Source organism: Olea europaea, chromosome 20 (assembly GCF_002742605.1).
Source record: "Olea europaea var. sylvestris chromosome 20, O_europaea_v1, whole genome shotgun sequence".
NCBI classification, from domain to species: Eukaryota; Viridiplantae; Streptophyta; class Magnoliopsida; order Lamiales; family Oleaceae; genus Olea; species Olea europaea.
This window is the reverse complement of record NC_036256.1, coordinates 8,341,141-8,355,408: the sequence shown is the minus strand read 5'-3', so window position 1 is coordinate 8,355,408 and position 14,268 is coordinate 8,341,141. Positions and strand designations below refer to the sequence as shown.

General features: G+C 33.8%; 1 protein-coding gene across 3 annotated transcripts; it reads left to right on the top strand.

Moving 5' to 3' along the window:
* The first annotated feature begins 377 nt into the window (after nt 1–377).
* LOC111369534 (RNA-binding KH domain-containing protein RCF3-like) lies at nt 378–13,675 on the top strand. Of its 3 annotated transcripts, none has more exons than XR_002698169.1 (11): nt 378–1,196; nt 4,272–4,697; nt 4,798–5,073; nt 5,979–6,110; nt 6,369–6,451; nt 8,410–8,599; nt 8,698–8,973; nt 9,852–10,106; nt 10,214–10,296; nt 12,102–12,206; nt 13,316–13,675. XR_002698169.1 is itself a non-coding variant. In XM_022991094.1 (11 exons), the coding sequence occupies exons 1-11, from the start codon at nt 531–533 to the stop codon at nt 13,442–13,444; spliced, it is 2,625 nt and encodes an 874-aa protein (XP_022846862.1). In that variant the 5' UTR covers nt 379–530; the 3' UTR covers nt 13,445–13,675. The 3 variants fall into 3 exon arrangements, 2 of the variants coding, with proteins under 2 accessions (XP_022846862.1, XP_022846864.1); XM_022991094.1 differs by having other exon boundaries at nt 379–1,196; nt 12,098–12,206; XM_022991096.1 differs by having other exon boundaries at nt 1,064–1,196; nt 4,265–4,697; nt 12,098–12,206.
* The last annotated feature ends 593 nt before the right edge of the window (nt 13,676–14,268 follow it).

Sequence of the window (14,268 nt, the reverse complement as noted above, 5' to 3'; positions counted from 1 at the left end):
TACACTAATAAAAATACGATAAATACAAAATTCGTGCAACGTATGTGATAGCGATCATATATATATATATATATAACTTATTAATAAGCCGACACAAACATCGTACTAACTTAACTACAAAGTAAAGTGCCATCCTAGAAAATTGAATCAATCCATAAAAGCGCATCTAGTATGACACCTCACCAATCCATTCATCATTCATCTCCCTAGTGGTTTCTCTCACCTCGGCCGCTGTGTAGAAGCTCAATTTTTCTAACATATATATATATATATATATATATATATATATATATATATATATATATGTAACTTATTAATAAGCCGACACAAACATCGTACTAACTTAACTACAAAGTAAAGTGCCATCCTAGAAAATTGAATCAATCCATAAAAGCGCATCTAGTATGACACCTCACCAATCCATTCATCATTCATCTCCCTAGTGGTTTCTCTCACCTCGGCCGCTGTGTAGAAGCTCATAATACAGAGAAAAAGCTGCGCTTGGAAGAGAGTTTTGAACTTCCATAGAAATGGAGGAAAGCCCTCTTTTGTCTTTGCTTCCTCACAAAATCATCAAACCTGAAACATCCCACCAGTTAAACAACCAGGATTTTCATCACTGCAGCACCTCGAGGCGCGGTGGCGCGAAGCAGGATTCGGATTCACCGGTTCCTCTCCCGCCGGGGCAGGTGTCATTCCGCCTGCTCTGCCGCTTCCACACCGCTGGAGGTGTCATTGGGAGTTCTGGCACTGTCATTAAGCGACTCGAGGCACTTTGTGGGGTGAAAATCCGGATCGAGAAGGGCCTCCCCAACTGCCACGAGCGCGTGATTAACATTTTGGGTGATGCCACAGTCAAGAAGAAGATATCGATTATAGGTAGTTTAAAGAACGGTGGAAATGAAGACAAGGAAATGGTGGAGGGGTCAAAAGCACAGGAGGGTTTGATAAGGGTTTTTGAGAGGGTTTTGGAGGTTCAAGGGGATGTTGAAAATGAAAATGAAAATGATGACATTAATAGTAACAGTAAAGGGTTGATAGGGTGTCGATTATTGGCTGCCGCGGGTCAAATAGGGGCAGTTTTGGGGAAGGGAGGGAAGATTGTGAATGGGATCCAGAATAACTCAGGGGCGAAGATAGCGGTTTTGAAAGAGCACATTCCAGCTTGTGCAGAACCCCAAGAGGCAGTGATTCAGGTGTTTTTTTTTTGTAGTTTTATTAATTTTATTATTTACCGATTTAGTATGTTATATAATGCAATAAATAAACTTGTATTATGGGTTTATTTTTCGCAAGAAGAAAGGGAAATGACTAGTTCTGCATTTTGAAAGAAATGGAAAGTGGAAAATCACACTCAATTCGGCCGCCTCTCTAACTTGTACAAGGGAAAAACTGTGAGATGCTCATGTGACAAGTCCGATAAATATATCATACATGACAAATACATTGTAGATAAATCATGCGCCATTTACAACATTATATTATCCTAACATTGAAAATTTAATTATTGAACAATTTTTGTTGTCGGCATTGTTGATTTGACTTGTCAGGGTTGTCTTTTTGTTGAATATGGAAACATTATGCATTGTAGTACACGTTTTCTTAATATATGGTATAGAGCATTGTAAATATTTGTCATTGCGAAGTTAATTCTATGTTCTAAAGTTGACTCCCAAGTTTATTGGGAATATGGTCTTAGCATCAGGTGTTCTATGCATCTCCTACCAACATTTAGTGGCCTTGTTGTAACCTATATTTTCCTGGAATTGTGTGTCATATGATGAGGCATGCTCACGGGCATGATGCCTTCTAAAAGACTGAAGACTAGTATGAAACCATGTTACTTAGTTGAATGTAGAACTAGAAAAAGAATGAAGGATGGATAATTCTTCTGCAATTATTCTATAATATTAGATAATTTAAGCATCTATTTTGGGATAATATGTTTATCGGAAGTGATGCCTAAAATTAATATTAAGTTTAGTTTCATATAAAATGTCCATGAAGGTGGTAAATTTTTATACAAATAGAATTATAGTGAGATATATAAAAGAACTGAGTAGCTGATGTGACAACAAAGCGTAATATTATATGCCAAGATGTTGATTTTTTGAACTAAGATGGCATATTCAAGAAGATGTTGATTTTTGGAACTAAGATGGTATCAGTATACATACAAGGATAGGACCACATGCACAGATATCCTAGAAATACACCAACATAAGTTTCATTGTCTGTGTGCACAGTAGAACTTATCTAGCTTTAATCTTTACTGAACAACTAAATATGATAATCAAAACTCATATCACAAAAAGATACAAACTCTATATCAGAAAAATCAAGGTAAAGCAAAAATTTCTAGAAGTACAAGTATAAAAAATTGCAAAATAAAATAACAGTGTTTGAGTGCTAGAGATATTGAAGAATAAAACACTGGACAAACGGATGGAGTGTATTGAAATTTGTGATGCCATAAGTTGAACTTCTAATACTAAGGCTTCTCCAATGCTCTAGTGGCCATGTTATGTTAAGATATCCATGCCTGTGAAACATTACCGAAGTTTTTGGCGCCTTGCTGCTTTGAACTACCCAGATGCTCTCCAAGTAGTATGCCATTTATTTAGTGACATCCAAAACAATGTCTACTCATATTGATAGCTCCTATTAACTGTAAGTAGAGAATCACATGATCATGAGTAATGTCTGTATGTGAAAAACAGGAAGAAAATAGAGCAGATGAAATTGTTTTTTTTCCATCTTTTTCCTTGCAGAAATTTTAAATCCATTCAGAGGGTGTAGAGATGCAAGTTTCTCATATTTTTCAACTTTTGGAATTTGGTTTTTGTTTTGATTTTGGTTTTGGAGAAGATTAGAGACAAATGTAACATTAATTCATGAATTACATGATAAATGTTTATTATACTTCCGGTTAGTATTTTCCAAATACCAACTCCAGTGATTTGGAATATGAATTTAAATTTATGCTGTAAATTTTCAAAGAGCAAATAACAAAAACTTCCTTTGAAGTTATTGAGTGTTATAGAGACTTCCCCTACCTTATAAAAATTATGGAAACTTCCTTTATAAATTAAATTTATTTATTTTTTTGATAAGTAATCAATAATTTTATTAATCAAAGATAATACACTGAGAGTGTATTATCAATTTATACAAGAAAGGAATAACATGGAATTAGGCAACCCTACTAGAAAACTTCCTTTATAAATAAAATAAATACACTTTTCACATTTTGCGCTCGTCTCTATATGAAATTGATGACTTTCCTTTTAATGATTTTTAATATAGTAAAAAAAAAATAGTTTGAAGTGTCCCCCCAGTCAAATATGACACTTTTATTATAAAAAATTTAATGAATTGGATAATAATATTTTATTTTCTAAACCTAACCTTGTATAAGTATTATGAGTATAAAGCAATAAAATTTTTAAACTGTAACTGAACAATAGAATAAGGTTCAATACTTCATAGCATTTAACTGCTAGTATCTAAAAATATGATTCCAATCAAACAAACAAGTTATTAATAATCGTAGTTTCAAAATTATTTAAATTTTTGATAAATAAATTATAATAATTATCCTTTTTAAAAACATTGTTATAGAAATGTATAAATACAATTTAGTTAATTAGAAGCAATATCTTATACAATTAAAATAGGTAAAATAAGGAAAAAAAAAGAAAGAAAGAAATATATAGTATAAGTATATACTAAAATGTTTAAATTTAGTTTAAGGCACAAGGAAAAAGAGGAAGTATATATTTATATTTAAGAATAGGGGGAATCAGTTATGAAAAATAAACGTCTAGGGATGTTTCTGTTGTAATAAGCAAGGGTGTCTTTATAATAGCCTTTGTGATTTCTGTAAATTGCTCTTTTCAAAAGAAAGTGACAGTAACAGAGCTTCTAAATCTAGAGAGCTCGTAACAGAATAGGACAGCTTTAGATCCATTAAGTACTTGGTTTGTAAATGGACCTTGACCATTATGATCGATAAAGCTGCCAACTAATGATTCAAAATTATTGGACCATAATCAAACATTGTATAAAAGGGCAAGGCTTCCGAAGTGGCAAGATGGAGCTCAAAAGCTTGTCTACACTGGCGCTTATATGTTCTAACTTCCATAGAAATATGTGGAGTATTTTTACTTCGTTTTCATATATATATATATATATGGACATGCATATTTGTGCACACTCAACATTTGGTTTTCTGTTTCTTTGGCTACTAAGGATTGGTTAATAGCATGCAGATAAGGGGTGGGGTTGCTTCTGTAAAGAAAGCATTACTTGCTATCTCCTGTTGTCTTCAAGATTGCAAACTAGGGGAACGAACTCCTGGGCAGATGTCTTCCCGTGGAGTTTCACATGACATACTCAAATATAGTATTCTTAACAGTAATTCAAACTCACCGACATTTTCTGGAAATGCTGTTGATTATCATCCCGTTGTCCATTCTTTGTCGGAAGATATTGACAGAAAGCTTAGCATGGATGAAGACAGTACCCTAAAGAATGTGGTGTTTAGACTTTTATGTTCCAATGCTTCAGCTGGGGGTGTGATTGGCAAGGGTGCAAATTTGGTTAAATCTCTGGAAAAAGAAACTGGGGCTTGTATAAAGTTTTCATCTCTTGCATCTGGATTGAGTGAGCGTGTTGCCACTATCTCTTCACTGGAGGTTTTCCATTATACTGAATTTCTGCTATATATTTTCTACTGTCATCAATGTCTCTCAAAATTTCTCGTTTCTTCTAAGTTAATTTTTGTGATATTTGCAGAACCCAAATCCGTTACACTCTCCTGCACAGATTGCTATTATACGTGTTTTTACCAGATCTGTACAGGTTGCCCTTGACTATGGCTTAACACCTGGCATGGGTAAAGGTGAAAATGTGACTGCAAGAATTTTGGTTGCAAGAAATCAAATGGGATGCTTGGCAGATGAAAGTGGAAGAGTTGCTTCAGATATTAGTACTGCATCTGGTGTTGAAATACAATTATTGGGAGCAGGTCTTATCCCAAATTGTACTGTTGAAGATGATAAAGTGGTTCAGGTTGGGCATCAGTTGCTTTTTTCATTTTTTTTTTTTTCATGATACAAATCATTATATCTCCTGAGTTTTGGTAGCAAACTTAAAAATTAGGAAATAATTTGTTCTAGACAGAGCTGCCGATGGACATTGTTCATAGACATGCACAATGTTAGTTTGTAAAAACTAGAGAAGGAATTGACTTCATATATCCCTCTAATGCTGCTATTTCTGGGTCGTATTATTGTTCATTTTTCTTGATCATTTTGTTTTCCTTTGTGCTCATACAATTCACCCGGCCATTTTGAAATCCATCATGATAATCTGCTTCTTGGAACTAATTTGATCAAAGTATAGCAGAGCATCAAATATAGCTTCTCGCCAGCTGTAACTCCCACTTCTGTTTTAGACTTTCAGTAAGCCAAATTTTATAAGATAAAAAAAAAGCTTTGAAATATTGACCATGACCATCTCTGCTTACTGAATCTCATTTAAGCAAACATCAATCCATCCATGCGTTCTTCCTCTAGGTTATTGATTGACTGATATCTGGCCATTTTTGTTTACAAAAAGTTTCTATTTGTCTTATAATTCTAGAAGCAGTAAATGTTTCCTCTGTTCCAGTTTGTGTACCCTTTTTGACCTTCGCATCATTTTTCAACATTAGTTACTATAAATTGTTCTAACAAAAAAAGAAGGTACTTTTAATTGAATTATATATCTTAGTGTTTGTATTAAGTTTTCTTCATTCATTATTGTTCTTTAAATATACGATAACAAAACATCGGCTGTTGCTTCATAGGGGGAAGTGGTAGCAATCCATATTGCGAGTGGCATGATATGATGTCATTTAGATTTTTAGGTGGTAATAGGACCCCAATAAACCTTGGTTGACCCCTACTTTGAGTTCTCAATGGCTCCTTCTACAGATTATCGGCGAGTATGAAAATGTTAAAAGTGCCCTGCTTCAAGTTACTGGCAGACTTAGGGAGAACTACTTTCCGAGAATGGGTTTTCACTCGTCAGATTCAGCTACAGCATGCAGCAGTTCTAATGGAAGGGTAATACACTCCTCTTCTCATCCGAAACAATTAACAAGACTCTCTTCTGTTAATCAATTAGATTACCTTAGATTGTACACAAGTCTAGTAGATTACCTTAGATTGGTACACGAGTCAAGTCATCCTCTGTTAACAGGTTTACAACAAATAATGCAAAGATCTTTCAGTTTTAGCCTTATAATTTTCAATCTTCTCATTCTTCGCACATCAAATTTTCTATTTGATAATTTCATTTTTCATGTGGTCCTATGATAACAGGCTAAAACCAGGAGAAATTTCACAAGATCTGAAGATGATGCTAAAAGCTTGAAAACTTTTTCTTCTGGGCTTAAGAATGAAAGGTAAATAATGCCTGTTGAGTATTAAGCCTTTATTTGTCAACCATTCTACCACATTTTTTTTTTACAGTACTCATTTTCAACCATACATTTTTCATTAAAATAATATTACATATAAATCAAAAAACTTTTTCTTCTTTTTTAACTACGTATTTCAACATCAATCACTATTTCATAATACATTTTTTGAAATTAAAGGGGCACAAACAGACCCTAAATGATTTCCAGTGTGATTGTTTATTCAGTCGAAGAAATCAACTACTATATTGCTTGGGCTCAAATGTAGGCATCTGATACGGGTACATATAAAAGATGCAAAACCTTTTGTTTTTCATTCTAAATTCTAGGATATGTGTGGCAATAAGGGATCCAAAATTTGGACACGAGTAGATAGATACGTCTTATGAACACAAAATATATTAGAAATTTATATACAATAGTTTTAAATGCATTTAATGAGTTAGGTTTTCGTTAAAAACAATAATTGATGCTTCAAAAATCTCAATTTTTTGCTTTGGAAATTGAAATTGGTTTTCTTAAAAATGGCAATTTTTAAATCACTTTTAATGCTTTACAAATTGTGGGGTCAAGTTTCATTCAAAACAACAATTGAAGCTTTGAAAATCGCAACAGATTTTCTGAACAGTAGAAATTGATGCTTTAAATCACTTTAATTCTTCTAAGTTGAAAGTTGTAGGCTAGGTATTGCAATTAGGGTTTCCTTTTCAGTGACCTTTCTCTTCGTGCAACTTCAACTTCCACCTCCACCAATGGTGACTACCTTTTGTAGTATCCTCTTCAAATTCAAGGATCTAAACTAGATCCACTACCATTTCCTTTTCATGTCGATACTGGCACTTCATCAATTTTGGAGATATCTAGCATTATAGATCAGCTAAACTTGATATTTTTTTAGTGACGATCTGCGATGCTCGAACTCTCCAATATGGAAGAATTACTATGTCGACATAGAGTACAACTATGGTATTCAGCTCAAATTCTTCAAATATGAAGAGGGTATGACAAAGCACCATTGGTGGAAGCTAAAGTTGAAAGAAGATGACGGTTATTGGAAAGGAAGCCCTAATACTTGACCCCACAACTTCTAACTTAAAGCAAAAATAGCATTTTTCAAAGATAAATTGCGACTTCTGAAGCTTTAATTTTTGTTTTTGAAGCTCCACAACTTTTAAAGTGTGAATGGCTATTTTTAAGAAGATTAATACTATGTAGGTGCAAAATACCCATCAAGGTGGCATTAATTGATAGGTCATCTTAAATGGGACCCATATTCCTATATGGAACCTAACGATTAATGCCACCTAGGTTTCACCGGTAATGCTACATAGCGTAACTCTTTTAAGAAAATCAATTGTGATTTCCAAAGCTTAAATTGTGATTTGTGAAGCATTGCTATTTTAAGAAAACATGGTCCATTGAATGCATTTAAAATATTAGGCCTGTTTGAGCCTCATTATTTATTCATTAAAATGAAAAATATGATTGTTATCATCACATCAAGTCACCATATTTGACTTTTTATCTCTTGCGTGGGGCCCATAACGACTATATTTTTCATTCTCATTTTTACAATAATGTGGCTCAAACGGGGGTTTAGTCTATAAATTTTATGTTTGTAAAACTACTTATCTGATTCTAAATTTTGGATCCTTTTTTGTCACATTGGCATATCCTAGAACTTAGCCCAAAAAAATAAAATAAAAAAATTCTGACCCCTAGATATGTATTTGTGTGACTAGACACGTGCACTCAAGTCCAAGCAACATAGGTGATGATGTACTCAAATATGTTCATCCTTGCTATATGTTTAATGTGATAGCTGGAGTGGTAGACAAATTTGAGTAAATTATTATTTAGTTAAATGCGAAGATTTGATGAAAGAGGTTGATTTTTTATTTTTGCATTTTTAATTTTTCACCAACTTGTATTCTGAAGCTCAGGCTGGATGAAGACGGTACCCTAAAGAATGTGGTGTTTAGATTCTTATGTTCTAATACTTCAGCTGGGGGTGTGATTGGCAAGGGTGCAAATTTGGTTAAATCTCTGGAAAAAGAAACTGGGGCTTGTATAAAGTTTTCATCTCTTGCATCTGGATTGAGTGAGCGTGTTGCCACTATCTCTTCACTGGAGGTTTTCCATTATACTGAATTTCTGCTATATATTTTGTACTGCGATCAATCTCTCAAAATTTCTTGTTTCATCTAAAGTTATTTTCGTGATATTTGCAGGACCCAAATCCGTTATACTCTCCTGCACAGAATGCTGTTATACATGTTTTTACCAGATCTGTACAAGTTGCCCTTGTCCATGGCTTAATACCTGGCATTGGTAAGGGTGAGAATGTGACTGCAAGAATTTTGGTTGAAAGAAATCAAACGGGATGCTTGGTAGATGAAGGCGGAAGAGTTGCTTCAGATATTAGTACTGCTTGTGGTGTTGAAATACAAATATTAGGATCAGCTCTTATCCCAAATTGTACTATTGAAGATGATAAAGTGGTTCAGGTCTGTGCATCAGTGGTTTTTCTTTTTTTCTTTTTACTATTGAAATCATTGTATGTCGTGTTTTTGTAGCACACTTAAAAATTAGGAAATCATTTGCTTTATACAGAGCTATGGATGGATATTGTTCATAGACATGCGCGTTGTTAGTTTGTGAAAACTAGAGAAGTAACTGACTTCATATATGCCTCTAATTTTTTCTTATTCTGTTTTCCTCTGTGCTCTTATAATTGACCAAGCCTTTTTGAAATCCATCATGGTAGTCTGCCTCTTGGAACTATTTTGGTTAAGTAGAGCAGAGTATCAAACATAGCTTGTTGCAGGCTGCAGCTCCCACTTCTTTAGACTTTTAGTAAGCCAAATTTTATAAGATGAAATTTAAAAGCTTTGAACTATTGACCATGACCATCTCTACCCACTGAAAGATCATTTGAGGAAAGATCAATCCATCCATGCGTTCTTCCTTTGGGTTATTGGTTGACTGATATCTGGCCATTTTTTTTTAGAAAAAGTTTCTATTCGTCTGATAATTCTTGAAGCACTAGATGTTTTCTCTGTTCCAGTTTGTGTACCCTGTTTGACCTTCGAATCATTTTGCAACATTAGTTACTATGAGTTGTTCTAAGAGGAAAAAGAAGTTACCTTTAATTGATTGTAAATCTTAGTTGTTGTTCTTAAAATATACGATAACAAAACATTGACTGTTGATCCATAGGGAAGTGGTAGCAAGCCAGATTGAGAGTTGGCATGATATGATGTCATTTAGATTTTAGGTGGTAATAAGAGTCCAATAGACTTCTTTTGGTTTTGTTTCTATTTCTAAATACTATGACCTTGGTTGACTACTACTTTGAGTTCACAATGGTTTTTTCCTTCTACAGATTATCGGCGAGTATGAAAATGTTAAAAACGCCCTGTTTCAAGTTACTGGCAGAGTTAGGGAGAACTACTTTCCCAGAATGGGTTTCAATGTATCTGAACACACACACTCGTCGGATCCAGCTATGGCATGCAGCAGTTCTAATGGAAGGGTAATGGACTTCTCTTCTCAACTGGAACAACTGTCAAGACTGTCTTCTGTTAATCAACTACACAAGTCAAGCCATCCTCTGTCAACAGGTTCACGACAAAAAAACGTATAGATCTCTCTGTTTTAGTTTTATAATTCTCAATCTTCTTCATTCTTTACACATCAAAGTCTCTATTTGAGAATATCATTTTTCACGTGGTCCTATGATAACAGGTTAAAACCAGAAGAAATGTCACAAGACCTGAAGATGACGCTGGAAACTTGAAAACTTTTTCTTCTGGGCTTAAGAATAAAAGGTAACTATAATGCCAGATGGATATCGAATGGTTTCCAGTTTGATTGTTTTTTCAGTGGGAGAAATCAACTATGTTGCTTGGGGCTCAGGTCTGGGCATTGGATATGGGTACATATATAAGGCTTAGATTCGTTTCTTTTTTTTTCTCCTTCTAGATTCTTGGATATGTATGACAACGAAGGATTCCAAAATTTGGACACATGTAGGTGGATATGTCTTTCAAAAATAAAATTTATCAGAAATTTGTATACAATAGTTTTAAATGCATTTAATGAGCTACGTTTTTTTTTAAAAAAAAAAAGCAATTGATGCTTCAAATCACTTCTAATGATTTACAAATTGTGGGATTGTGTTTCATTCAAAACAACAATTGAAGTTTTGAAAATAGCAATAGATTTTCTTGAAAGTAGAAGTTGGGGCTTTAAATCACTTCTAATGCTTTAAGTTGAAAGTTGCAATCTTGCAATTAGGGTTTCTTTTCCAATAAATAACCTTTTCTCTTAGTGCAACTTCAACTTCAACTTCCACCAAAGGTAACCGCCCTTTGCCATAGCCTCTTCAGATTCGAAGGATCCAGTCTGGATCCGTTACCCATTTCCTTTTCATGTCGGTAGTGATACTTCATCCATTTTGGAGAGTTTGAGCATTAGAGATCAACTGAACTGGATATTATTTTCAGTTAGGATATGTGATGCTCAAACTCTCTAAAATGGAAGAATTACTATGTCGACACGAGTACAGCTATGGTATTCAGCTCAGGTTCTTCTAATTTTTAGAGGGTATGACAAAGGTACCATTAGTAGAAGCTAGAGTTGAAGGAAGATAGCGGTTGCTGGAAAGGAAGCCCTTTAACCTGAACCCACAAGTTTTAATTTAAAGCAAAAATAGCAATTTTCAAAGCATCAGTTGCAATTTCTAAAGCCTTAATTTCTGTTTTTGAAGCTTCACAACTTTTAAAGCTTGAATGGCTATTTTTACGAAGATTAATACTATGTAGGTGCTAAATCCTTGTCCAGGTGGCATTAATTGATAGGTCATATGGAATCTAACAATTAATGCCCCTAGATTGCACTAGTCATGCTACATAGCATTACTCTTTTAAGAAAATCAATTGTGGTTTCCAAAGCTTATAATTGTGATTTCTAAAGCATGAATTACTCTTCTAGATTCCATATGACCTATCAATTAATGCCACCTGGACAAGGATTTAGCACCTAACAATTAATGCCACCTAGATTGCACTAGTCATGCTACATAGCATTACTCTTTTAAGAAAATCAATTGTGGTTTCCAAAGCTTAAATTGTGATTTCTAAAGCATGAATTACTATTTTAAGAAAACTTGGTCCACTGAATGCATTTCAAACTATTAGTATATAAACTTTATGTTCGTGTAACCATGTATCCAATTGTAAATTTTGGATCCTTTTTTGTCATAGCGGCATATTCTAGAATTTAGCCAAAAAAAAAAAAAAAAAAGAAGAAAAAAGAAAGAAAGAAAATGAATCCAATTCCTAGATATGTACTCGTATGACTAGACACGTGCACTCAAGTCCAAGCAACATAGGTGATGATGTACTCAAATATCTAGCTATATGTTTAATATGATCACTTGAATTGTAGACGAAATTGAGTAAATTATTCTTTAGTTAATGCGAAGATTTGTTGAAAGAGGTTGAAATTTTTTCATCTTTCACCAACTTCTTGTATTATACTGTGAAACTGGTCTTGGCTCTTTCTTGAATAAAGTGATATTTTAAGATGTTTATTTCTATATTTTTACAAATTCAATGGCTTATGCAGTAAGGTTGCAGATGCAATACCATATAGAACTGTGGAGGTTTTGATTCCACATGATGTTTTTCGCTTTGTCTATGGTGACAATAGCAGCAATCTTATACGTCTAAAAGAGGTATACATTCTTAAAACTTCAAACCTATTTCCTTGATTATATGGTCCTGCCGATTTATTAACCTTGAAGTCACCAGTCTGACTCTTTGTGTTATGTTTTGCTCTTTTTTTTTTTTTTTTTTAATAAGTAAAAAGAAACTAAAAATGGTTTTAGAATGGGATTTAAATGTGGAATGGCAATTGATAGATGTATGTACATGGGGAACAGTTTTAAATTTCTTTTGAAGTAACACATTCTGCTTGTTCAAGTCAAAACTCGGGTGATTAAGTTTCTGATAGTTTTATGCAGCTTAAATGGTATTGATTTTTATACCCGGCTCATATATTTGTGAGATAGGAATGAGCATCCATATAGTATAAGCTTTGTACCTCTAGAATTAGCCTTAGTTTCAGTATTTCCGTAATTGCTTTGGTGATTGTTTTCAATGGGAACTCTCTAATGATTGGAAGAGTACAGAGGATTAAAGCTCGAAGTATATAATAAAAACTGATCAGAAATTGGTAAACTATGGTTCAAAAGCAAGCCATTGGAAGAATTAGAGAAATAGCCACATGAGTTGAGTCTTGAAGAGAAGATCTAATAAGCAAAATCAAGTTCCCCTATACATTTGTTACTGGGAAGCATTGGGGGATTCAGACCAGACTTTGAGCATGCTTGACTAAGGTTAGAAGGTTTATTTGTAAATAAGTTTTAAAATAAAAAATTCTTCTATTGGTCAAATTCAAAAATAAGTTACTTGTTTTAACAATAAGGTAAGAGTGATTTTAAAACTAAACATTTTTTGCTTAGAAGTAAGTAATAAGTAACTTATCCAGACACGTTTGGAATTAAAGTAAAAGCTTAAAAGTAACTTGTAAGTACTTTTAAGCTTAGGCAAACATGCTTCTCAGTATGAGTTATTCTTGACCTGGCCAGAAAATTTGTCAACCCTTCCTTTCCTTTTGTTGTACTTTAGTATCAAGTCATCTGTCTCGTTTATTTCTTAAGTGGCGTTGTGACATCTCCATAAATTTCAACACCCATTGAATTGTTAAACTTACAGTTTGCATTCTATAATTCAGACAACTGTTGTTTTGATGTCATTTTGTTGTTGGATGTGCTCTTATCAGATCTCGGGTGCAACTATTAGACTACTAGATCCACGTGCTGGAGATGATATAGGGAAGGTAATCATGTCTGGATCAACCGAGCAAATCCAGATTGCCCAGAGCCTGCTTCAAGCCTTTATTTCATTGTAGTTAGTTACTGGCTCTATAATCATCCTTGAAAATGCCATTTTCCTTGTGGTAAATAGCCCTGCTAAAAGGGCATTTTCCTGTGTCAAGTGTTATGTTTTGCGCCTGTAAGTATACGCAGCTTCTATGAACACAGTGAAGTTACTATCTTGAGGTTTTAGATTAGTATAAAATGATGTATATACTTTGTGACGCTTGTTAAATTCAATCGGTAATGGTTCTCGATTGCAAATATGCTGTGCGATTTATTCAACACCACTTTATTCAATGAAGTCATGAGCAACTAGGAGTTCGGATTTGCTGTCTCCACAGCTGTCTTTACACTAAAATTGACGCTTTGGCATGTAAGTTCTTGTTAATCAATGCGAATAAGCTGACAAGAGTACAACCCAAGTAACATGACATTTGAAATGGGGTTTACCCATTAGCACGAGACGACGTGTTGAGATGTCAAACATGTATTTGGTTAAAAAGAATATAAATTTTTTGAATTTATATGTAAAATTATTTTATTAAGAGAATGTGTGAAAAAATGAATTTGATAAAAAAATAAATTATTATTATTATTATTATTTTTTTTTTTGGGGGGGGGGGGGGGGGGGCATAATTCTCGACTTGCAACTTATTATAGCTTCAAAATCATATGCAAGGAATTAAATATTTCAATTGTCATTGAACTTTCTCAAATGTTTTTCGGTTGAAATTGATTTTCAAAGTTCTTTGACTTGTCATTGATTAAACTCTAGAAATTTTATTTCATTCATCACTTCTTTACTTGTCGTTTTGAAAGTTAGTTGATTTGATGAACTTACTAAAAGTTCTACCAT